This window comes from Sciurus vulgaris, assembly GCF_902686455.1.
Source record: "Sciurus vulgaris genome assembly, chromosome: 10".
In the NCBI taxonomy this organism is placed as follows: Eukaryota; Metazoa; Chordata; class Mammalia; order Rodentia; family Sciuridae; genus Sciurus; species Sciurus vulgaris.
This window is the reverse complement of record NC_136470.1, coordinates 4871761-4897819: the sequence shown is the minus strand read 5'-3', so window position 1 is coordinate 4897819 and position 26059 is coordinate 4871761. Positions and strand designations below refer to the sequence as shown.

General features: G+C 47.1%; 1 protein-coding gene across 1 annotated transcript in view; it reads right to left on the bottom strand.

The window, feature by feature from the left end:
• Positions 1-26059, bottom strand: part of DSCAM (DS cell adhesion molecule) — a 738606-nt gene that overhangs the window by 252674 nt on the left and 459873 nt on the right. The window contains exons 6-8 of the mRNA XM_079155833.1: positions 25450-25725; positions 19039-19335; positions 18082-18357 (exon numbers count right to left, since the gene is read on the bottom strand). Of these exons, the coding sequence (XP_079011959.1) occupies positions 18082-18357; positions 19039-19335; positions 25450-25725 (849 nt within the window). The remainder of the gene's footprint in view (positions 1-18081; positions 18358-19038; positions 19336-25449; positions 25726-26059) is intronic.

Below are 26059 nucleotides of genomic sequence, written 5' to 3'. Positions count from 1 at the left end.
GAAGCATGTGAAAACCGAGCCTCAGCCAGTCGCTACACTGAGCGAGGCTATTACACAGCAAGAGGCCTGCAGGGTTTGCCATTAATCAACCACAGACGCTCTGTCACCAACTCAGGAGAGACACAAGGGGTCCAGAGAAATCTAACCACGCACTGTTCATCAGGCCCTGGTGTGTGCGGGGCTGGGTGTGTGTGTGTGTGTGTGTGTGTGTGTGTGCGTGCGTGTGTGTGTGTGCTGGGGTGTGTGTGTGTGTGTGTGTGTGCTAGGCTGGGTGTGTGTGCTGAGCTGGGTGTGTGTGCTGGGCTGGGTGTGTGTGCTGGGCTGGGTGTGTGTGTGTGTGTGCTGGTGTGTGTGTGCTGGGTGTGTGTGTTGGTGTGTGTGTGTGTGTGTATGTGTGCTGGGTGTGTGTGTTGGTGTGTGTATGTGCTGGGCTGGGAGTGTGTGCTGGGCTGGGTGTGTGTGTGCTGGGCTGGTTCTGTGAGTGCTGGGCTGGGTATGTGTGTGTGCGCGTGTGCTGGGGTGTGTGCCGGGCCTTTGGCAGGCAATGCCTGTCCAGCACTCTGACTCTTTAAATCTTGCCCGGGTGGCATGCATGTTCCAGTGTCCGCAGTATTGTTAATATTAGTGAGTCTCCACTTTCCATTGCATAGAAAGCACACTTCTTTGGCTTTTGCAGGCAGGAACCTGGCTGTGCTGACACAGGCCCTTCCCATGGGCCTGGCACTGCTGATCTGAACTGAGGATCGGTTTCCTTAGGTAAGACCACCTGGTCTTCAGTCCAGCTGAACCACTGATTGCAGTTGTCTGACCCTTTTCTGGGACCCCCCTTCCCTGTTTGCAGAACAAGGAGGGCAGCCAGGCCCCCAGGGAGGTGACACAGGTGTCACAGACGCTTCTGTGTCTGAGGCAGATTCCTAGCACTGGGGCACCGCACCAGCCTTTAGCTGAGGAACCGAGTGGGGAAGGCCCCCGGGCAGGGAAGCCTCGGTTTCTCTCTCCATTGCAATAGGAGGAAGAACTATGTACGGACCCACGTCCATTCCCCATGTCAAGAAAGCAAGGCTGGCCAGTCTTGACCTACATAGCAATGGCACGAGCGAGGGATGGACGATCGCCCAGTGAGGAGCGCACTTACAAGAGACTGTCAGCGACAGAGGAAGGGTGCGTGCGCACAGATCTTCAGGGACAGAGGGAAGGATCAGTTGCAGAAGGACTGTCCAAAACAAAACCCCAAACAAACCCCTGTGCTCTCCATATCTCCAAACAGTATTTGTATGTCATTGACATATTAAAAAATTCCAAGGAATGTAATTCCAGTTACATAAGCAAATTTCAGAAATTCAGCCTTAAAGCGGCGCTGGAAGCAGGAAGTGCAGAGTCCCCAGAGCAGGGGAACCAGGGCCAGCCAGTGGACGCTCCCGCCATGCTGCCGGCCACCCAGAGGGTGGGCCTCACTCGGAGCCCCTCAGTTTTTCAGAACTGATTTTCATGATATTATTAGTGCATATTAATTATACAAAATGAGTTTCTTTGTGACATTTTCATACATTCATATAGTATCACTTGTCCCATCCCCACCACCCTCTCTCACCTGCCCCCCAAGTTCCCCTTCCTTCACCAAATGTCCCTATTCTATTTCCATGGCCTGTTTTCAGCCGTTAGGACACTCTCCATTATGTGACTTCTTGGTCTAGAGCAGATGCAGAGACATCAGGCTTAGTCAGAAGCCAACAAGGGCAAGCTTGTGCTGGTGAGAAACCAGAGAGTCAGCACAAGACAGAAACCACGGTTCAGCTGGAAACGATTGGAATGTTGAATACTAGAGCACACTGCCTGATAGCCCGTTCTTTTTCTTTCTGTAATTAGTGCAAAGTCATAAGACATAATTAAGATTGAATTGCAGGTGATGGCTAATATGTTAAAAGAAAAAAAGATATATTTAAAAATTTAAAACATTTACAAAAAATGAGAACCTATCAAAATAGTTAAAATTAAAAATTACATGATTTCACTTAGCATAATAGTCTCCAGATCCATCCATTTCCTGACAAAAGTCATAAAGTCATTCTTTTTTATGGCTGAGCAGTATTCCATTGTGTATATATACCACATTTTCTTTACCCATTCATCTGTTAAAGGGCAGCTAGATGGGTTCCATAGCTTAGCTATGCTTGTATAAATATGTCAAAATATACTCCACTGTAATGTATAACTAAAAAGATCAAATAAAAAAGAGGAAATAACAATTTTAAAAAATGTTGCTTGATTAGAGAAATAGTGAGTACGAGAGACGCATTTTCCCAGAGTAACGTCATGGTCAGGTCCATCGGTACTTCACCACTGCATACCATCAGGGTGCTCATTGTCTAAGGTAAAGTTAATCTCTCTTCATTGCAGGTGGTGCCTCTCTTGCTTCCACTGAGTCACCAGTACTGTACAAAATGCTGAAAGTGTTGTTAAGGGTCCAAAATTTTACATTTTACATTCATGGGATATAAATTGGAGGGAGAAACTCTAGGATTTGGGGAGCTGAGCCACACACTCAAGAGAGCCTGCTTGTTTCATGTGACTCACTGTGGCCCTTAAAGGAGGCAGTTACCAAACCCGCTGTCGGCCAAGGCCTGTGATACCACAGGAGCAGGAGTCCTGAGAGTGACGTGCGCCGTTGACATGGCCTGTAAACTCTAAGAAGTACGGAGGTGCCCACTCAGTGTCACTCATTCCAGCTTGGGTATTTCGTAATGGTGAGGTCCTTCCCTGAAGCAGCCCAGAACCACCAGATACCGCCCAACGCCAGCCTGGACTCATTCTAAAGCCTTCTTACCCATGAACGTTGAATCAGGCTGCTCCTTACCTGCGTCTTTTTCCCCACTACTAATGGTATGTTGTTTTTCAGAGGGTGATAAAAGATTTCAAAATTTGTCCGCAGATAAGAGCTGTCGGGCACATTGGAAAACCGTGGGCTGGGTGTCCTCAGCCCTGAGCAGCGAGCAGCGCTGTCTTGATTCCACTTAGCATAATAGTCTCCAGATCCATCCATTCTCTTGAACTCGCTGATCTGTGTCCTCGCGTGTAGGGTGATGATGACTGAGAGCAGTGCCCGAGGTGTTGGCGGACAGCTGTCGGCCACACACTGCTCAGGGCTCCAGGTGGTGGGCAGGAGGTGTCAGGTCTCCTCGTTCCCTTTTGGTCCCAGGGCCCATGGCTCACGGTGTATCACATGCATGTGGAGAGGTGCTGAGGCTCTGTCTCCCTGGCCACGTACAATTCATCTGTTCCAGCTTTTGTCCTCTCCTTTCCAGTGGTGATTTTGTCCTGCGAATGTCCATACAGTTCTTGGGACGAGTGCCCCTGCTCTCAGCATGTCCAAAGCACGGTGCCTGAAGCCAGGTCCTCGCAGACAGGCAACAGACCTTCCGTCTTCTCGGCCCTTTCCCTCCTCCCTCCAGGTCTTCTCCATCTCCTCTGGAGGATGTCCTTTTTCAACACCTCCTCTGCTTCTTGACGTACTGCATCTTCCAAGCCTGTGACTTTCCAAAACTTCTATTCTGCATATTGCAGGGATGCAAATCCCAGGACCGGTTTCTCAGACGTCCCAGGGTACGTCCTCTTCAGGTGCCTCACCCTTTGGGTCCTGCCCCGGCAGAGCGCTGGGGGCTGTCTGTGCCAGGGCCACCTGTGGCGCCTACATTGCGAGGTGGCGGGCACCCCATGCATGCATCACCTCCCGGCCTGCCAGCCTGGGAGGCTGGGAACAGTCAAACTCAGCTCCTCTACAGATGCTTGAGGTTTCAACTGGTAGGCATCCAGCCTGGTAGGGGCAGGGCTCCTTCTGGACTGCCACACAACTACTGTCCCCTCACTCACTCCAAGGGTCCATTTTCAAAAACCTACTGTGAAATGCATCATGTTCACACTTCAGTGGGGACAGTGATTGACAGGCACTGCCGTTTCCTTAGGTAGAGCAACAGGGGACTGCGAATGGATGCAGCCCGCCCTCCCTGCTCCCCACACGAGTGAGTGCACACTGCCGCCCCGCAGTGCCTTTGTGAGAAGCCTTCAGGTGAACGTGCGCTCACACCGAAACAAGGACTGCCCTGGAGTCCTGAGGAAGACCCCCACAGGAGAAGGAGGCTGACATTTCCAGGACATCACAGTGGCGACCTGGCAGGGGTACGGCGGGCTCCTAGCCAAGTCTGAGCAGCCCAGAGGCCCAGGGCTTCCGAAGGCTGCTTCCCCTGCGACAGCCCTCCTCCTGCGGGCAAGGGTGCAGACAGCAGCAGCACCAGCCTCGTGTCTGTGGCTGTGGCACGCAGGCCGACTACGAGTTGCCACATGAGCTTGCTCCCCCAAGGTCGCTGACTTTGGATCCATGTGGCCAGAGCTGCTTCGGGCTCATAATGAATTAGGTGCTGGCCCTGGAGCTGGCCCTGCTCTGGGAAGAAGCCATTCGCCGAGAGTCAAGGAAGAAGTAAGCAAGGGGCTGGAGCCCCAGGAGCTCAGGGAAGCCAGAGGCTGAAGCGTGTCTGCAGCAACCTGTACCTCGGCTCAGCCTTCGGCTCCACGCCCCCTTGGCGTCCCGTCTGCGCTGATGAAATGACCATGAACATCGACAAAGGAGAGCGAGGCAAGAGAGACCGGGAAGGGCAGGGAGCAGGCACGTGGTCCCTGCAGCACGGTGGGCGTGACTTTCAGATCTAAGACTTCCTCAAAGAATGGTGTCTTGGGCATACTTGTCACACCCCAAATCGTGCCAAACAAAATAAAACGTTACAAGTACCTATTTTTCTCTAGGCCTATATTGGAAATAAAACTTGAATTTCTGTGGCTGAATTGAGAAGGGTGTATTTAGAGAGAATCGCAGTTTCTGAATTTTTCAAGACTTGCTGAAATGAGAAGTAAGCCTCTTTTAAGGCAAGAATTATAAGTGAAAATGGTAAACCAAAGTTTGTAGAGATCATTTGGCACTGGCCACCTTCTAAGCTATAAAAAAAAAAATTTCTCCCAGGGATGAGAAGAAGTAGTTGGACCATTCCCAGTATTTTCCCTGGTTTTAGAAATTCCTTTGTAACTGAACCACCAGGACTGAACCACCAGGACTTCAACTATGGTCCAGAGTCTGGGGTCCTGTGTGTGTGTGTGTGTGTGTGTGTGTGTGTGTGTGTGTGTGCGCGCGCGCGTGTGTGACATTTTCTTTATCCACTCATCTGGTGATGGACCCTCGGGTTGTTTCCAAGTCTTGGCTGTTGTGAACCACGCTGTAATGAACCTGGGTGTGCAGATGCCACTTTGACACTTGGATTTCATTTCCTTTGCACACATATCAGCCAGGTTGCTGATCAGATGATACTTCCGTTTTTAATTTTCTGGGGGACTTCCACACTGTTCTCCATAATGGCTGTGCCAATTTGCATTCCCCCTAACTGTGTGCAGGGTTCGCTTTTCCCTTCATCCTTGCCAGCCCTTATCTTTTATCCTTTTGATAAGAGGCACCCTAACACAATCAGAGAGACCAAATTTCAGGACTGTCACTGAGGATGAGTGCTGCTACCCTGAAGTCTCAGCACGCTGTCCTTCTGTCCCTAGAATGCTTTCTCTACTATTGACATTGCTATGATGGATCTTTTCACATATTACACTGATACTATTAATAATGAGTTCGACTATTTTCTGGTGTTATTTCTTTATGCAGATGGTTTTTCCTGCATAGAATTGGCGTCCTTGTTTGATTCAATAAAGATTCCAATAGGGCCAGTGCAGTGTTGGATTTTCCAATTACTAGAACCAAATTAAACAGTACGTGTGTGGTAAGTAGCACTGGACATCACTTCTAAGTTCAATAGAACAGGAATGTATTTTCTCAAGAGTAACAGGTTTCGTCACCACCTCTGATTTCTTGAGGCACAGACAAGTGCTTCCTAGAGTCCCTGAGCATTCATCTCTGAGGCCAGCGGATCTTGAGGAGGGATTCCTCACCCACCTGAAGACTCATGCAGAAACTATGGAAGAGACAGAACTCCTGGTAGTCCAGCAGGCCACGGGGACAGGGGTGCCTTCACTGAGCAGACTCGGAGTGATCCCTCACTCCCTGGTGCCCCAGACTGGCCTTGCTTCCTCCTCCTGTTCACATGATCGTCTCAGCCACCTCCTTGGCTCCAGCTGTCAGCTGCATGTCATTGATTCCAGAATCTAAGTTCTCAGTCAAATCCCTCCTCAAGCTTCAAGCTGGCCGGTTCAGTCATCAGCTAACCTCTTCATCTTGATGCTCAGAAGCTTCTCGAATCCCAAACCAAATACATACGTCATGCTTTCCCTTCATCTAAGCTCCATTGTCCTTTCCCTCTTCCTGGAGCTGAGAACAGGACAAGGCTGTTCCTGGCCCTTCCTCCTCCTCTGCAGCTGTTGTGGTGGGCTGCTCTTTCCTCCGCCCCACTTCCTGACATGCCTGTGCCAGGTTCCACCGTCACCTTTTATGACACCTTTTTCAGTTACATCCTAACGACCTTCCTTTCTATTTTATTTTCTCTCTGCATGGCCATCCCGTGGACCCCGTGGACCCCGTTGCTGCGTTTCCTGGTGCTGTGTGAGCAGACACCTCTGCTTCCTCACTCCGCCTCCAGCAGGAGCAAGCCAGGTGCCACTCTGCCGGCTCCCAGGCCTGTCTGCAGACTCTGACCTCCGCCCCGGGAGCAGCCTCCACTTCAGCCCCCGACTCAGGGATGTGAGCAGGGACCTGTTCCCCTCCCTGTCCCCAGCCCCCCACTTCTTCACTCCTATCATCTCATCTCGTGGATGCACAACTACAGAGTGACCGCCTGAGGCCAGTCAGAGGCCCGATGCCAGGCATGGGGACGGGGAGCACGGTTCTTGAGGTGCTGTCGTATTTTTATGGGAGGTTTTCCAAGCCATAATCAGAGTATGGTGAACAAGCAGCATTTCTTTACCAGTTTAAAATGACAACCTCAGAATTCATGAGAAGTTCCCCAGTTACACAGCCAGCATCACTGGGGATGGCGGACACAAGCACTCTCCTGGCGTCCTGTGGGGCCCACAGACGCCGTGTTTGCTCAGAGGACTTTGTAAAGCCACAGCCGTCTTTGTGATCCACCAGAGTTCCCCTGCATCTCTGCTATTGAAAGAAGGTCCTTTGAATCCCTGTGGCATCAAGAAAATGGAGCAACCCATGCTTCCTCATCCAGGGAGAAGAGGACCTGTAGACAGCTGCGGTGCTGCAGTTCTGTTACAAGGACTCCAGATGCGAGCCAGGCAGGGGACCCCAATCGGAGGTGACAGCAGCTGGGCCAAACGGCAGGGATGAGCGAGACCCACCCGCAGCAAGGTTGTTTAGAAAGAGAGCAGATGATTTACTTGAGAAGCATTTAACATGACCTTGGCTCAGAAAAGGCTAACCCTCTCCAGAAGCTTGGTAATGAATCCTAACTGACTTCATGTTGCTGTGCTTTTGAATAAACTGCTGAAATATGTCAGAGTGAAGATGAGGCAGTTATGAATTTCAGCAAAGCTCTAAGTTAATTAAATTATTTTAACAAATATCAGGGCAATTGCTTTAGTGATACACTGAAGGATCAATATCAAATATTGATATTGATATTGAAAATAGATCAAGAAGAGATTTGTTCCAAGGACCCCACCCACACAGTACTTCATTAGCATAAAGCTGTGCAAAGCCAAGGACAGGGACCTGCTCTCTACTCTGGCAGGTCAGCTGTGCCCCTGAACAAGGCTCCATATTCTCTGCATTTCAGTTTCCATGTGAAACGCATACAAATGACTTTCAGCACTGCCATATTCTGAGTTTACCATTGTAAGGTTCAGGGTGAAATCTCCCTGATATTATCATCTATAGACAAACTTGAAAATTTCAGATTGGCAAAATGTGGGTATTTCTTTCCCAGGCTTAGATCAACACATGTAACAAGCTGCTAGATCTTCTTCGAATAAATTAACCAACTTTTAAACTGTAATTTGTACAATGAAATGGAAATGCACCGAGACAAAATTGCATATATTTATGACAATCTGCTGTGAGCAGAACTTACTGTAAGCTGCATTAACTTGAATGAGTCTAGTACAAGCTAAAGAGCCAACAGGAAATTGGGGAGAAATGGAAGATGGGTAATAATTTTGTTTAAAAAATTATTGATATGATTAATAAATTTGTGCAAACATGAATCAAAAGTATACACACAAAAAATGGATTAAAAATTGGGTTCAAACAATGTCATACACTACAGATTATAGAGAAACAGGAGATGAAGAAATGGAAAAAGATCTACCAGGCAGTCAGAGATAGAAAAGGCAAGAAGAATTGTCCTTCAATCACAGAACAGATAATTCAAGACAAAAAAATCAGAGAATATAGCAGAACCTAACTAATCAAAAATCATATGCCCCCTTTCAAAAATGAATAAATAAACAAAATATAAGCAAATCAAGAGATAAAATATAATAATTAGATTTAATCCATTGCACATAAACAAGTTTATGCCCAACATATATAAGGAACAACAGGTATTATTTTTAAAACTAAATGAGACATCCATAGAGAAAATGTTAATAGATTTCATAGAACTAAAATTATTTCTGAAACACTATCATGGTATGATTTGGTTCTGTGATGTCCCTGAAAGCTCCTGTGTGAAATAATGTCCCGAGGTGATATGCCTGGATTATGAGTCAGTGGATTAACCGATGTCATGATTAGTAATTGGAAAGTACTCTTGTACACTGAACCGTGACTATGGGCAGGTAGGGTGTGGTTGGATAAAGGGGATCACTGGGTGGTGTGCCTTTGGGGTTTTCGTTTTGTCCCTGGAGAGAGATCTCTCCACATTCTAGCCACTATTATTTCCCTCTGCCATGCTCTCCTGCCACGATGTCCTGCCTCGCCTTGGGCCCAGGGCAATGGAGTTGGTCAACAAGGACTGAACCTGGAACTGTGAGCCAAAGTAAACTTTTCTCCTCTAAGGTTTTTTTTTGGTTGGGCATATTGGTCACAATGATGTGAAACCAACTAAAACAATCATGGTACCTTGGGATAGAGCAAGGAGAGGAACGCACGTGCTATTTAACAGGTAGTGTTTGGAAACATGGCTCAACATATGGAGAAAGAGAAATTCCATGCCCACCTCCACTGTGTCCACCAGCATAATGTGGACTGAAGACGTCAATGTACAGCAGAAACATAAAGAGAAAACACAGAAGAGAGGCAGGAAGACGCCTTCATGCATGCAGAAGCTTTTCAGCCAAGACCCCAGCGAAGACGACCACGGACAAAGTTAAGGGACAAAGTTAAGAGACAAAGATGCTCACGAACTTTCTCCACGACCAGAGGTCCATATCTATATTAAAGAATGGGGGTGAAGCGGAAGGCACGGCAAGGGCAGGCAGAGGGGCACAGGGGAGGCACAGGCGGCTGCTCAAATGCCGCAGAGACCGGGAATGCTGGACACGTGCCACTCAACCACCGCAGCGGAAGAAGAACAGGAAAGGTGGAGTACTCCTTCATGCCAGTTAGGTCTGCCATGTTGGAAGGGCAGATCCCAGTGGTCACTGACGGGCGAGCATGCGGGAACCAGGACCTGTCCTGCGTGGCTAGTGGGTGGGTACACTGGCACGGGGTCTTTGGAGAATGGTCACACAATCACCAGGCAGGTAGGCTAGATTGGTGACCTGTCCATTCTACTTCTGGTCCTGGACTGCTCTGAGTCTCCCGCAGACCACATCACGGCTTTCCATGCCAAAGAGCCAACCAGCCAAAGAGCCAGGGCAGGGGCCGGGAGCTGAGTGTTTTCTTTCTGTGTTTTTAAATACATATATCCATATCCATACCTGTATATCTAAATGGAGACACGGAGCATGGATTTAAAATGAATAAAATCCACATACGGGAAAAGCGAGGCCAGAGTTGAAAGTTTTTGAAGAAAACTAGACAAAAATTAAACAAAACCAGACCCTTTGTGTAGACTGATGGAATGTGTGGTTTAAACCCAAAGTTGACAAAACAAAACAAAAATCCCAGCCCACCAGTGGACAGCCCTGTCCGAGGTGTTGTTCATGAAGCCAGTCAGGGCTCCTGGGAGGAATGGTCTCCTCAAGGAGGCGCTCTCCTCAGAATGGAGGGCATCTCTGTGTGCCACAGAGACACCAGCTGTGCCCAGAGTCGACACACACCTCCGCATCTTCACGAAGAACACCAGCTGCTCGGCTCTGTTGCATGTGGCCCACCAGCATGACAGAGGCTCCCTGTCACACACGGGGCAGCTTCCAGGGGGACAAAGGAGCAGAGGGCCGCCAGGCAGGGAAAACGGGGTGGCCCTGGGGAAGGCAGATCTGCACCCGTGTCTGATGGGCACGGCCATTTAGAAACACAGCGGGCTCCGAGCACGGAGCAGCACTGCAGAGCCCCAAACTACAGACAGTCCAGGCGCAGAGCCACAGCTTGGAGACGGGTCTCCACGAGCTCCAAGCTCAGCCACAGCCCTGCGTCTAAGACCCATCATCCGCCTACACAGACCCAAGCTCAGGCTGCTGTACTTCCTTGTCTCTCTACACGTGGATGTGACACGTACCCATGTATTTTATAATGTGCGTTTTTATTTATCCATGAATATATGCTTATATCATAACTAATAGATGTAAATATTATTATACCATACACATGTATAAACTACAAAACTCTGTTGCTCTTATGCATTGCTTGTGTTTTGTACAATCCATATAAAATATTCTCCTGCACGATTTTGAATAATTGAGAGTTGTTTCATCTGATTTAGAATATCATTATCAGGACATTATCACCAGCACTACCAGAGGGTTTCGTTGGTCTGTCTGTGTGCATGTGTATATTTGGGGTGCACATATGTATATGTATTTGCAACAAGATGAATTATGGGGTAGGCAGGGAAAGTGTTAGTAATTTTCTTGGCTTGCTTTCTTCCTTTCTTGTGTCTACACAATTCTCTGTTTTCCATGTTGAGCAAGTGCAATAATATTGAATTATGTTCTTTGACATTACACCGAGTCCTACACATAGGATTTCCCTTTCTAGGGGAAACCAATTGGAGAGATTTTTTAATAAAACATTTAATCAAGGGCAGCCTTAAAGAATTTTCTAGAATAGAAGAAGAATGATAAGTGGGTCTACCTCCAGGACAAACCCATCTGAAGGGAAGGGTGTGACTGTGTTCCAAGGGGCACCTCCTCTGACTTTGGTGGCCAGCTCCCAGGGAGGAGCAAATGCAGGCCTCTGACCACATCGGAGCAGGAGTCCATTCATGCATAGCTCAGAAAGAAGGAAGAGTGAAAGTTCCCACTTCCCAGCCGCCTTTCACCACATTAGGATATTAAACTGACAAAGAATTTAAATGCCCATTTGAATAATGAACTACCACAAACAGATATACATGGAACATATGGCCATGATGTTGCCCTCAGACCTAATTTTTTTCTCCTGTATTGTCTATTATATGGCTGCATTCCCTAATAGATTTTGAAAAATCAATATAAAAACTGCACAAATGAGCCAGGCAGTGGCACATACCTGGAATCCCAGCAGCTAGGGAGGCTGCTAAGGCAGGAGGATGGTGAGTTCAAAGCCAGCCTCAACAAAACTAAGGTGCTAAGCAACTCAGTGAGACTGTCCCTGAATAAAATTCAACACAGGGCTGGGGATGTTACTCAGCGGTCGAGTGCCCTGAGTTCAATCCCTGGTACCTCCCTCCAAAGGAAAATCTGCAAAAGACTTATTCACGGCCACACATGAATGACCTCAGCACACAGAACTCTGCATGAAGCACTGCTCAGCCTCAACCAGGGACCTAAAAAGAGAAATAACATGGAGACAGTGTACTTTCTAGACACACCATTGTAAGCAGCTCCAGTCTCTAGGGAGAGCAGGAGATGGGAGGAAGGGGCGGCAGCTGAGAGGGAGAAGCTTCATCCCTAGCGGAGCTGGGACTGGACCCAGCGGGAGCTGACGGTGCTCCGGATGTGACGGAAAATGAGCAAGCATCAGAAAGCAGGTGTGGGAACCCTGTCAGTGTGTTCGTGTCACCTGGACCAGGTGACATGGGTTGTCAGGAGTCCTTGAAGAATGCTGCCAGTGGAAGGTGGCATCCCAGCTGCTCACCTGGAGCAGAGGCGAGCCCACTGTCAGTGCGTCTGCTCGGAGCCCTCCCTTCCTGCTGCACCGCCCACACCTGAGGTGCTACCTGGACACTCTGCCCAAGCGGGGTGCTTCCTGCCTCGCTGTGCAGAACAGCATCTCTGGTCAGTTGCAGAAGACAAAGGGCCCCGGACAGAAGAGTGTGGGATCCTAACAATGACACTTAATTCTCTCTTCATGCTGAAGGACGCAAGATAAAAGGCTGTCTTCGAATAAAGAGGGAAGTGTTACGAATACACTAACCAGAGTATTGGCATGTTTACAGTAAGTTTGTTGAAGCCCATGCATGTATTCCAAGGAGGGAGTAGGAGATGCCCACCTGTCGCCCTGTCCTCTGCCAATGAATGCTGGTATGGAAGCCAATCCTGTTCTTCTTTAGCACAAGTTTACTTGACAACCACAAAACAAGCACGGAAATGGGGTGGAAACGTGCAAAAGTGAGTGTTCGTGATCGTTCTTTGCTTTTCCATCATCTCATCTCATCTACTAGTAACACTGATTTAAAAGCCCATACAGTAAACTTCCAAAAGTTGGGTGCTTCTTAGGCTACTTATTGTTTCAACCACCTGTCAATTAATTTCAGCCAATTTCCCCAAATTCATGGTTCGAAATTCCCACATTCAGAAACCAGAACTGTGAACCACAGACGCCGACCACTGCTTCCAGAACCCACATCTCAGGACCTGTCTCAGCCTCTGCATCACCCCAAGCCAGGCCTTTGGGGGCGGCTTCTGCTTCTGACTGCCTCTCATCAAATGCACCCCCTCCTCTTGTATCTCTCCAGACTAACTCTCTCTTTCTCTTCAGTTAGACCCTCCATATCTTCCCCCTACTTTAAACAGTTTTCTTTGACTTTTAAAATAGCTCTCCTTCTGAGGCCTTTGTGCTGCCTTCCCCTCAGTCCAATCCTGCCTCCTCCCTGCTAGATGAATGGCTTTTCCAAGACTCACGCTGGGCTGGCTTTGGAATCAAAGTTCTGAATTTGGCGCCTTGACTGCATCACAGGGCACATCTCGGCTCCCCTTTCCCTGTTGCTCTGATTCTGTGTCATCGGCACTGTAGAGTCACTGTGAGCATTCACTAGGGTGACGTGTGTGCAAACCAAGAAGTTTATATAAACGTAAACAGAAGGTGGTATCTCTACCTAGCAGCCAATTCACTTTCCAGGGATTGTTGGTCTCCAGCAATTAGAACACTCAGCTAGGCACTGCTGAAGTTCAGTGTGGGACCTATACTAGTCAAGGAGATGCTTTCAGATGTGTTAGCTATAAAGCCACTTGTTAAATTGAAATGAAGTAAAAGGGATTTCAACATTCATTTCTGCCCATGTGTTTGAAGGCAGAAAAGTACCAGCAATAGAACTCAGGGGCACTCAACCACTGACCCACATCCCCAGTCTTATTTTATATTTTATTTAGAGACAGGGTCTCACTGAGTTGCTTAGAGCCTCACTTTTGTGGAGGCTGGCTATGAACTTGCAATCCTCCTGCCTCAGCCTCCCGAGCCGCTGGGATTACAGGCATGCACCACAGTGCCTGGTTCATACTTCTAAATAGTTAAATATATTTCAGAATTGTTGAAGCTTTGACCACTATCAACAGTTAGCATGATAGTTACATTGATCTTTGGGGTTCTGATTCCTAAGCATGTCCTACAAAATAAGCAGAAGAGCCATGACCATTATCAAGAAAGACAAGACTGAAAAATAGTATTATTTCCAGACACCATCCATGCAGGTGCACACACACACACACACACACACACACACACACACACACACACATTCAGTGTCACCAAGGAAACTTTTGGAAATGAGATAAAAATGATGAGGTGTCAGTTTGCAGCGTCATGACTGGAACCAGTGGGCCTACTTTCTTCCAACACATGAGGCGTCGATTGTCTCAATAAACTATCCACTGAGCACCAAGAGGAAAGGTAATGCAATGCACGTCTCCAAAGAGGACAGCAAGACAGACTCCCACTCCCAACCACAGGGAGCGCCAAGATGCTCACGAGTTGGCCGTGCCTAGCTAGCTCCCTCCTGAGAATATCCCATGATTGAAAACAGTAAAGATCACAATTCTTAAAAAGTCTTGATAGACCATGACCTTGGCCATGAGCATACTGCTTAATTTATGTATTTCATTTCAAAACACTTTAAAGTGAAAATTTAAATGTGCAGAAGTCAATTTGGTTTAGACCTCCTCACATCTGAGTGAAAGCTAACACTGTTAATGGTGTATGATTCACTACATGTTGAAAGTTCAACGTTATCTTAAACAAGAATTGCATGGTGTCTGGAGCCAAATGACCACACGCATCCTTGTGTGGTCACGCAGGCACATGGCCAGGAGCACAGGAACACCCGGGCAGCCACACAGGACCCAAAGCTACTACTTGGCAAGGGGTAAGTTCTAGGCAGACACAGGCAGGCCATCTCATCCTCCCAGGCTGCAATTTTCTATTCTAGAACCTGAAGTGTCACCTGTCTACACAGAAAAGATGAAATTAAATAAAAGAAAGGCAGATACCCTTTAGTATTAATGGACAACTAGCAATTATACGGCAGTTTATGAAATGCTCCTTAATACAGAAAACGTGGCCTGAAGCAAGATTAACAAGTAGGTATGCTCACTCCCCTCTGTACAAGCAGGTGCACTAAAATAATTTGTATTTAAGTGCCAACAGAACATAAATACTGTGTGCACATTCTACCTTCCAAGATTCAAGGCAAATCCACTGTGAAAGTCCTTCCAGACATGCTGTGCTCTGTGGGCTCCGTGGAGAACCTACTCTGCCTGCCAGGGCTCTCCTGGGAGGTGGCAGGGACGGCGCTGGCTCTTGCCTGTGGCCGCTGTGTGTGAGGCTGTCTGGTTTCAACACTGGCTTGCCCCTGGAGGCCTTCCTCCTTTCTTCCTGGTTGTTATTTCATGGCCACACTTGCTCTCTGCCCCTCTGTTGCCTAATATAGTGCTTTTTATACCTGTGATGGGTATCTTTAGGGGGAGGTTTTTTTGTTTGTTTGTTTATTTTTGTACTGAAGGGGCAGAATCCAGGAATGCTCTACCGCTGAGATTTCCACAGTCCTTTATTTTTTACTTGAGACAGGGTCTCATCTCACTGAGTTGCTGAGGCTGTCCTTGAATTTGAGATCCTCTTGCCTCAGCCTCCTGAGTTGCTGGGATTACAGGCATGTGCCACCGTGCTCAGCTTAGGGAACATTCTTAACAAGATGTTTTGTTTTCTGAGGGACTGACCGGTTCAATGGCTGCTCTTTATTGAGCCCATTTCAATAACTAAAATGAATGAACTTTCCCACCCCTAAGGTGGGTTGCAGGGGGCAGCCTCTCTGGGCTCCCATTGCTTGGGCCACAGGATGGGTCCAGACTTGGACTCCTGGCTCATGGAGACTGCTGGAGAGTCCCTGCCTAGGACTGCCCTATAGGGCGCTGATGGGAAGAGCTCTTTTCTTTTCTGGTTGTTGATGGGCGTGCTAGTCCAGAGACAATAGGGCCAGTTCTCCTGTCATGAGGAGAAGCTGCTCTTGGAGAATCAAGTCAAAGACCAGAGGAGCTCACAGGAGAGAGACAGACAGAAGGCTCAGCTGGCAACCCAGTGTCTGGATTAGGCTGCTCTGCAGACCAGTGCTGTCTTTACCTTCTGGTTCTGTGGTTAACATGCCCTGAACCTCAGGTCTTGTCTTTTATGGTAGTACAGTAGCTGTTGCTTTGAGTTCTAGCACTTCGCCCAGTAAGGTCAAGGTAAGTGAATCAATGCATGCCAATCTAGGAAATTTAAAGAGTGATATAAATTCACATAAAGACACCAAATAAATTCTTCTTTTAGTCATGAGCTAATTTAAGTTAAATGGATCAAAACTAATAAATCGAATTATGCTGGTCTGGTAAATTTTAAGAAGAAATGTTAAAGATTCAAATGACCTTTGTTGAATTTATGTCTCTTAAAAGTTAGTATTACAATATTTATAGCCATTTATCTAATAATCATACTTCTGGCGATTTTTCTGGAAAGAATTCATCTTAAAAGCAGACAAAGGCCTGGGCACAGAAAAGTTCATTTGATGCATTGTCCACAATGAATGGTTAGGCATGAGAAATCAACTTAATTTTCATCATTGGATTAGCTGGCTGATCTCTGAGGCCCCGAGACCTTGGAAGTGTTTGCAAGAAGGAAGCCATTTTCATTAGGTCACTAGGCTGCTGTCTGCCTTTCTCACTGTGTTGACATTCGCACTGTTGGCATGAAAGCAACGGCGAGTGAGACTGCCTGGCCTTAGCAGGAATCACCTCAGTGACCCTAAAACCTCCGGTCCTCCCTGGTGCTGACTGCCACTAGGTCCTCCGAGGGACTTCTGTTTGCCTGTCCTTCGTTCAAGTCAGTTTTGTTTGCGGAGGCCGCGGTGACACGCTGCGCTTTCGCCTTTGATTATTTGAAAATGCTTGCAAAGGAGCTGGCAACTTTCACATGCATAACGGATGCTTAGAAGAAACTTCTAAACACAAAATGATTTGACTAAATTGCTTCCTAAAATCATAGATATGTTGGTTACAAGACCAAATAACTTTGTTTAGGCACAGGCTTGCTTCAATTGGTTTTGAGGGGATTGTTTCACGCTTGGAGAAACAATAAAAGGGATCATTTTATTAGACCTTGACCTTGGAGTTCCTGTCATTTCTAATGGGTTTGTAATGAGCTGGGGTGGAGCACAGAGCACTCTGCTGCCCTGGAGGAGGGACTGTGTGCCAACAAAGTCACGGTGCCCCTGTTTCAGCAGTGAGCCCACAAGCCACCCTTCTCATGGAATTCCAGGTTATTTCTTCAAAGAATGGCTACCTAAAAACTAGAGGTTTGCAGATGCGTATTTGATACACCGCTTCTAGAGCGATATGTGAACTTTTCACTGCCAGGATCACGACCGACCATGTTCGTAGAAAGTAATACAACTAACTGAAACTTCAAAGGAGAAACAATTTTAGGAAACCATGCACCAAGAACTTGATGGGGTGACCGGTATTTGGCCACTTTTGTGGTGAGATTAAGGGATGTGATGTTGTGATATTGGACAGTGAGCATGTTAGCATGTGGAAGTGCCGTAGAGAATGTTTTCAAACACGCAGCCTATCATGTTAAGAATCACATGTGGGCAAAACATTCCCCCAGCGAAACTTTGTCGCTTAGACTGCTCAGGCAGGCAGCTCAGTGGGACTGGAGGCTGCTTGCACCCATGTGGAGAACTGTTAAACAACAGTTTGAGAACTGTTATTATGCAGATTATTCACACAGTTGGAATATTTTCATTTTATATTTGGCTGGGGATGCAAGAAGTGGCTCCCCCAAAGGTCTGCCACTGCACAGCGTTGTGTCCTTGGGGGACTTGTCAGTTTCTTTACTGCTAAGGAGACTAGGCTGAGCAGCAGAATCCGCACAGACCAGCCACGCAGTGCACAAGGCTTCCGACAGGGAGACCCAGGGTCCGGTGGCCATGGAATTTCTGTGGGGCTCCTCGGCCTACTCAACAGGAGAGCCTGGTTTAAAGTTCTCCTTTCCTACAAAATATCCCTTCTAGTTAGACTCTAAAATAACTCACTTTCTGAGTCTTTAGAAAAGATAGACACATGTTTTACAACCATCTGACAGACAGCCAGGTAATCAAGGCAACCACGGTGTTCTGGGACGATGTTAACCGCGCACGTCCTCCGGGAGTCCTCGCGGAGAGGACAGGAACCCGAGGACTCGGGAGCCAAGAGGACATCTGAGGCGCCCACCGTCCCGCATTCCTCAGAGCCCTGCCGGGGGGACGGCGCCAGGGCCCCTCCCGAGGGCCGGCCTGGGCAGGTCCAGGCGCGGAGTGGGCGCGAGGAGGGCGGGGTTACCTTTCACGGTCACGTGCACGCTCTGGCTGGTGGAGAGCTGCGGCTGGACCAGCACGTTGCAGGTGTACTCGCCCTCGTCCACCTCCTTCTGCACGTCCGAGAGCTTCAGCGTCCCGTTGTTCTCGAAGGCCACCTGGCGGTGGTTGAAAGGAAGCAGGTTCGAGTTCTTGTACCACTTGATGGAGTAGTACGGGTAGCCGATCACGCGACAGTGGATGTAGGTGTCCCGCCCGGCGATCGCTGTGATGTTTTTCATGGGTCGGATGCTTGCGGGCCCTGGGGAGACACGAGGAAACTCTTGAAAATAATTTAAGGGTACGTCTTATGTAGGGAAACGGGTCACGCTCCTCCCTGCCTGAAGAACACATAGATTATGTTCATGTAAGCTCATCTTTTTCCGTTAAATAAAATTTCAGGCATTTGGCATTTTCTTCTAAAGATTATTTTTTTCTTGTATGACTTTCAAGTGAATTGAATGAATGTTAAATATTTTCCTTATTGGCTGCTTCTATGAAAGTATTTTTAATTACAAGATAAAGGCAATTTAGCCGGTAAAAGTAGCTCGTCTACACCGCACATCTCATGAGCGCTGGTGGCAGTTGATGGGTCGCTCGGCCCTCTCTACAAAGGACGCGGTGGAGATGGACCACGGATGGATGCGGGTTAAATGCCACGCACACGAGGCTCAGCATGAGCGCAGCGAAACAGGAGGAGAGGAGAAAGGAAAGTCATGCAGAGCATAGACCAGGGAAGGAAAGAGCAGATCGGGGGACAGTCGAGGAGAGAGGGGCTGACTAGGGAATCAGGATGCCATCCCCGGTTAACCCGCCAGTGGGGCGGCGGGCAGGAAGAGGCGGCGGGGCCTGGCCGGCATTCCGGGGCTCGGCGCGCATGCAGACACCTCCTTCTCCACTACAATGAGTCGTGTGTTTTTCGAGGAGCTGATTTGACAAGCACCTCTTACGTTTATTCGAGCCTGGTACAGGACGACTCCGGCCGAGTTGTTGGCAGTGCAGCGGTAGACGCCCCCGTCGCGGACCTGCGAGCTGGAGATGTTCAGGTAGCTGACCACGTTCCCCTCGGACGTGATCATCTGGCTCATGCGGTGGCCGCCGCCCTTGAGGATCGGGTCGTCGTCCAGCGTCCACGTGATGGTGGGCAAGGGTGTCCCCTTCACGTTGCACATGAGGGACACCGGTTCCGCGGGACTCACCACTTTTTCACTAAAGGCAGAAATAATTTTGGGAGTTCCATCTGCAGGAAAACAAATTACGGAAGGAAGTGGCGCATACAAGTAGTTAAACAGCTGCCCAGCATGGCTGTCCAGTGCCTAGTTGGTAGATGCAGAGGCTGGTAAACTACAGGAGAGGCCTGGGTGTCTCCACAAGGGACTCCCCAGTGAAACAGGCAGGTCAGCAGTAGCAAGTCAGGTGTGTTTCCTGACTGTCTTGACAAAAGGAACCCAGGTGTGACCCAGACACTCGTGTAAACAGTCACGCCCTGCAGTCTCCAGTTCAAAAGATGCATGTCCCCTGGGGCCATGGACACACCCAGCCGTGGCTTTACTGTCCATTCCCTCAAGTCATAGGGGATTTCTCTCCAGAGGACTGTTTAGAAGAACAAAGAAACCTACCAGAGTCTAATGGTCTCATCATTGTCATTTTCTCACAAGGAATGATCTTGTATAGTTTTAATTACAAACAGTAATAGCATTAATGCCCATGCAGTCTCTGAGAATCGGCACCAGCTAGATAAAGTTGGACTTTCCTACCAGGTAGTAAGTATTTCTGAAGGTATTGTAAGTAGGGTGGCCATATAATTTATTATGCAGCTTAGAATGTTTTTGGAAGTGAAATGGAAATTACTAAATAATTATGCCAGGAGAATAGACATGAGCCAGAAGGATCCCAGGTCAACTGGAATCTGAATCTTAGAGAAGTTTCCATAGCAATTTCCAATATGTTTAACAAAGGTCAACTTCATATTATATTATTTTCTATCACATATATGGATGATTTCCCTGTTATTCTGTGGGAGTACTAATAATATGTCTTTCTTATATGTCTTTCCATTACAGGAAAAAGAGATACATGCACATTAAAGAAAATGTATGAAAATCAAAAGGAAAGAGTTTCCAGGAGGCCCAGCTGCCTCAGTGAACAAATCAACACTGGGGTACTTTTTCCCTGGCATAAGTGAATCATTCTGACATAATTGTGATCAAATGAAACAGGATTTATGAATCCTGCAATAAACCCCACTGGTTTAAATTGTTTAATTTATTTATTTTTAAATGAAAGACAATGATTAATAGATTTTTCTGGTTTTTAATTTTTATTACAAAAGATATATATATGTGTGTGTATGTATGTATATGTATACACACACACATATATATACATATGTACATGTCTATATAAACAAAAGGCAAAGAGAAAAAACAAATTGCTTGCAATTCTATCAGAGAAAGATGAGTGTTAATTGTTTTAAAAACTCCTGAGGAAAATGTCACTCAACACCCCAAAACTTCGAGGTCTACTTCTGGGGCCAGTTTGGCCTGCTGTGCAGAGTCCTGGCGTAGGTCACCTCTCTGCTGCCCTCTCTGGTGTCCTGAGCCCTCACATACTAGTTCTCAGGTCTGCAGGTCCCTCCAGGGTGTGTTTCCCAGATGCATTAATAAGTGATGTACTCCAGTGACCTTGGGCTGTTGAATTGTGAACATTTTTTGTTTTTTTAATTATCATTGTTGTTGTTTACTATCAGATATGAAAAGAGAACTTTAAAATATTAAAATGGAGCCAGGCACTGTGGCGCACACCCATAAATCCGGCTAAGACAGGAGGATCGGATCACAAGTTCAAGGACCGCCTGGGCCACTTGATGAGATCCTGTCTCAAAATTTTAAAAAAGTAGAAAGGGCTGGGGATGTAGCTCAGCAGTAGAGCTCCCCTGGGCTCAATCCTCTGTACCTCAGTAAAAAACAGAATGAGATGGAAAGGTCATTTTTGTGGAGAATGCAGCACGTTGTGCGGGTCGTTAGTTTCACAGAGCAGTTGTCATCATGTCATCGTGAAGGTCCTTCTTGGTACCTCCCCAGTCACCACGCATGGGAGCGCTGAGGATGCTCCATTGTCCGTGATTCCACATTCTAGGTAGGAAATGTTCAGCTGGAAACTTCTCTAAACTGATTTTTGTACTGAGCACTGGAAACTCATGTGTTTTTATCTGTTTAGGGAAGACTTCTTCACTGATGTTACTGTTCAGCGTAGGTGATGTTGACAGTGAGTGAGATGCGCGCACCTTGGGTGTATGAGTGAGTTCTGCTAACTGCACACACCTGTGTAACCTACAAAACCGTCAGAACCTCAACCTGTCCTACCAGATCCCCCAGGGCTCCTTTTCATCAATCCCACCCACCACAGGCCAGCACTGCCCTGGTCTGTAACCAGAAGCCACTTTTTCCTGTTCTTGAGCTTCAAATAAATGTAAGAATATTTTTATGCATGCCTATGTGCTTCATAACCACAAATAAACTCATGAAATTAGGGAATATAACTTTGGAATTGGACTGTCATCTGGGGCACACTCCTTGCCGAAATTCTGCCCGCTGACCAATAAGGTAATCCCCTTATTGCTATTTCTTGCCACTCCAAACAGTTATCACCCATGACATTTATCATGTCTCTTTAATTTCCTGGAAACTGGGACAGGCTTTAATCTCTTGTTTCTTAACTTCGATTTATTTTTGAAGGATAACTTTGTAGACAATTGGGAATATTGGGTTTGCCTCCTTTTTCCTCATGTTTAGATGCTGGTTTCATACTTCCTGGGAAACACCATGAAACAATGTTGCTTTTCACATGCTCATTAGCTATTCATGCATTTCTTTTCTGCAGTGTTGCTCAGAATGTTTGTCCATTTTTATATTACCTTGTTTGCCTTTTCATTATCAGTTTTTAGGAGTTTTAATATATATGGAATGCAAATACTTTATATATGTCAGATGACAATGATCAGATTTATTTCTCAAGTATTCTCTATATACTAAATATAGTATCTGTCAGACATACACATGGTACATAGTGTACATGTTTGTGTTTTTGTGCTTAAAATATTTTCTCTCAGTCCATGACTTCATTTTCATTTTCACAAAGATGTTTTTGTCTCTGGCATTCAGCACTTTCTGTGTCCTGAGAAATCCTTCCCGGTGCCCAGGCCGTGAAGAATTATTTTCATTTCCCACATTCTTCATTCCTCTGGATCTGAGTTCCCACTCTGATGACTTCATTCACCATGAATGTGCAGGTTTTCTGACGTCATTTTCTTTCAACTTTTGTTTATTGGAAATACCTTTATTCTGCCTTAATTTTTGAAGACTATTTTGCTATAGAAGCCTAGTCTGATTTTTTCCTCAGAAACTATAAAGCTGTTTCTCCACTGCCCTCTGTCCTCCCACACACTAGATGAGAAGCTGCCTCTCATCTTTTGATCTTCCCTTCGTGTAATGTTTTCCTCCCTCAGATGGACGAGGTTTTCTCTTTCTTTGGTTTTCAGTGGCTTAACCCTAACATGCCTGCATGTAATTTTCTTAATCTTTTTTCTTGAGGGTTCCTGAGTTTCTTGGGTCTGCGACTCTACTTTTTTTATGCCAAATTTGAGGAAATTATGGCCATTATTTCTTCTAATAGTTTTTCCCATTCTCCATCTCCAGAAAGGCAGATCCTGTCCAGCTCAGGCTATCAATGCGCACGCTCTCCTCCAGGCCTCAGATGGAACGGGTGTTTGCCTGCCTTCAGTCCACTGAGCCTTTCTTCCTCCTTCTCTAACGTTGCAGTCAAGCACATACAGTGAATCGCTTCATTTCCGCCCATTGCTTTTTATAGTTTCCGTTTCCCTGTTCTTTCTTATATGTTCACTCATGATATCCATATTTTCCTTGACATTATTGAACACGTGTTAAATAGCAGCATTGAAGTCCTCATCTGCCAACCCTAATGTTGGGGCCACCTCTGGTCTGCTTCTGTCACCTGCCTTGGCGTTAATTGGTCCCAGTATACTGTTTTTCTTTTTTGTTGTTCTCTTTGTCCTGTTTTAATACATCTAGTCATGTAGTTATTTTTAATGGCAGACTGAGTTCCACCACACACACACACACACACACACACACACACACACACACACACTCACTCACTCACATTTTTGCAGTTCATTTGTCCACCAAGTTTTCCAAGCAGATGAATTTGTGAATTTGGAGACTCTCATTATCCCCTCTTTCCTGGAACTTTTGCCCCGGTGCCTCAGCATGCAGGTGTTCTGGATCCCAAACTCTGTCTCTCTCATCTGAATCCAGTAAGACCCAACACTTTGCATTTCCTCTAGTGTTTTCTCCCTGCACTGCATGGGCCATGGGGAAGTGTCCTCAGGAGACAATGTAGACATAACCTGGTCCTTTTCCCTTCTTCCAAAGGTCAACCCCTTTCTGCCCACTTTTGGAACTTCTTCATCAAGTACCTGTAGTTCTGCTCTCCCAAAGTTCATCATTTTTATGTGCTTGAGGGTTGGTCTGACGCTTGGTATGTTATCATTTCCCAAACTTGAACCTGTTATTCTCTTTCATTATTCCATTTGCTGATTGGAAAGCTCAGGGTTTTTCTTGAACTTATAATTATGAGGTTCCAGTTTATTTGGCCTCCGGGAAATGTTCTCAGACATTCCATCCTGTCCCTGGGCTGTGCCATCCTTGGTGGTGTGAGTCCGTGTCCTTTTATCTTAATCTGTGGCCATCTGCAGGACCACCTGGAGGCTTCCCAGGGACCCTGGGTGGACATGGCTCTCCAGCAGATACGGGATGTGTATCTGTGATTCCGTTTCTGCTCCCTTTTGCTACATTAGCACTGTCATCTCTCAGAAGAGAGGAAAATAAAATGAAGCTTCTTGCCCTGAATGGAAACTGACATGCGACAAATAAATCTGTGCGTGCGCGCAGGGTCCCCCCTGCCCCTCTTTTTGTTCAAGTGACAGGCTTTTTTGGAGATGAAAGCCGACGTTATTTTCCCAGTGAGACTGGAGCGTCTTTGAAATCTTTCTCGCTGTCACTCTCTGATAACCTGAGCCCTTTCAACATCATTATGGATTATCAATATGCTCTTTAGGTTTTCTTAGTCACACGAGATGGTTGCCGAGGCAACTAGGCCTAGATAGGTAATCTCTCGTTTTTCTACAAAGAATCTAAAAATAGTGAGTAAGGACTGGGGAGCATTGTCATTAGTGACCTGGCTGTGTGCAAATTGATCACTGTCTGCACTCAATCATTCTGGGGAAAGCAGTGCCAGGCATTTAGTATGCGTTCCAGGTGTTCGGCTAATTTCACCTCTGCTTTGAAAACCTCACCGTCTGCAGTGAAACGCTTGACTCAAAGCAGGCATCTCATCACTAAGCCTGCTGCCTCTTAAAAATTAGCTAAGGTGAAGAAAGCAATAACAGAAGTATTCTCTTAGCATCAAGACCCATTTAGACTTACTTGCATAAACTAATAGATTTTATTCATTCTCCCTTTGGGCTATATAAAAATCATTTCATTATTGTAATCAATTGATAACAGATGAGTTTTAAATTATATCAAAAGACACAATTTCCAACAAGACACAGACAAGCTAGTTCAATTGCCTCTGTGCCCAGATGGCTGACAATAGTGTTACCTGTCATGGCTTCTTTCCCTGATGGATTGATGAGTATAAGATTTAAGCACACTGCAGTTGGCTAGGAGAAGCCGGTAGCGAAACCTTATAAAACCCACTAAATTCCACCCATCAGTTCTGCACACATCCTAGCCACCAAAATTTGTGAACATCTAAATCTGTAGACCCAGCGTAGGGTTAACCATGCCCATCAGATGCCATGTTTCAGCCCATGAAGCATGATATTCAGTTTTTGGATTACACTTTGTCTCCAAATTTATCCTTGTCACCAAGAGGCTAGGCCCTTCCCTGCGCCCACCCTCAGGGGACGTTTGCCAAACTAGGAGGTATTTCTGCAGTTGTAACTCGGAGGGCGTGCTATCGGCACCGGGGGTAGAAGAAGAGATGCTGCTGACATCCCCCAGTGAGAAACAGCCCCCAGCGGCTCGAGGGGAGGACGGATAGTCAGCCGGTCAGTGCCACTGTCTGAGGTGTCTATCTTGACAAGTGACTTGGAATGAGTGGACACTGCTGGGGTCCATGCGACTCCACACAGGACAGCTCCATTCTCACCAGGACACGCTCGCATGTGCCTGAGCTAGTGTGAGCCGCCAGGGCAGAGCGTCAGCTGGAGAGGGAGAACCGCAAGCTCTGCCCCATGTCTGTTGGCCCCCCCAGCGAGCCCACTGACCTTCGAGGACCACCTGCACATAGTCTTGAGCGGACAGCTCGTCCTTGCGCACAAAGCACTGGTATGCGCCCCCGTCACTTTTGACCATGTGATCCATTATAAGGTTTTCGCGGTTGATCCCTGTGATCCTCACATTTTTGCCAGGGTTGAGGATTTCACCATTTCGGTACCAGGAGAGCTCCTGGTCCTCAGTCCCTGTCACGCTGCAGGACAAGGAAACCTGGCTCCCCACGCTGCTCTTGACCTTCCTGGGACTGATGGTGGCTTTCAGTGGCTCTGGAGAATTGGGCGAGAGAGAGAGAAAGAAAGGAAAAGCGTCACTGGATGTCACTCCAGAAGCACACCAACGACAATTCGGACATGCCGCTGCCCCAGGCTCCACATTTTACATCTGTTGCATTCCACCGGGTACCCTTCCATTTGGAAACGCCTCCCGCTGCTGTTTTCCTGGCCTCCCTTCTTTGCGTAATGAACAGAATAGTGCTGCTCAAACCGGTCTCACTGAGCAACGTGAGGAGGCTGCTTACCACCAACCAAAGATCAGCAATGCAACGAGCTAGTCACCGACAGGACCCGAGTACGTGTGTGAATCCCATCTGCCTACGGCCTA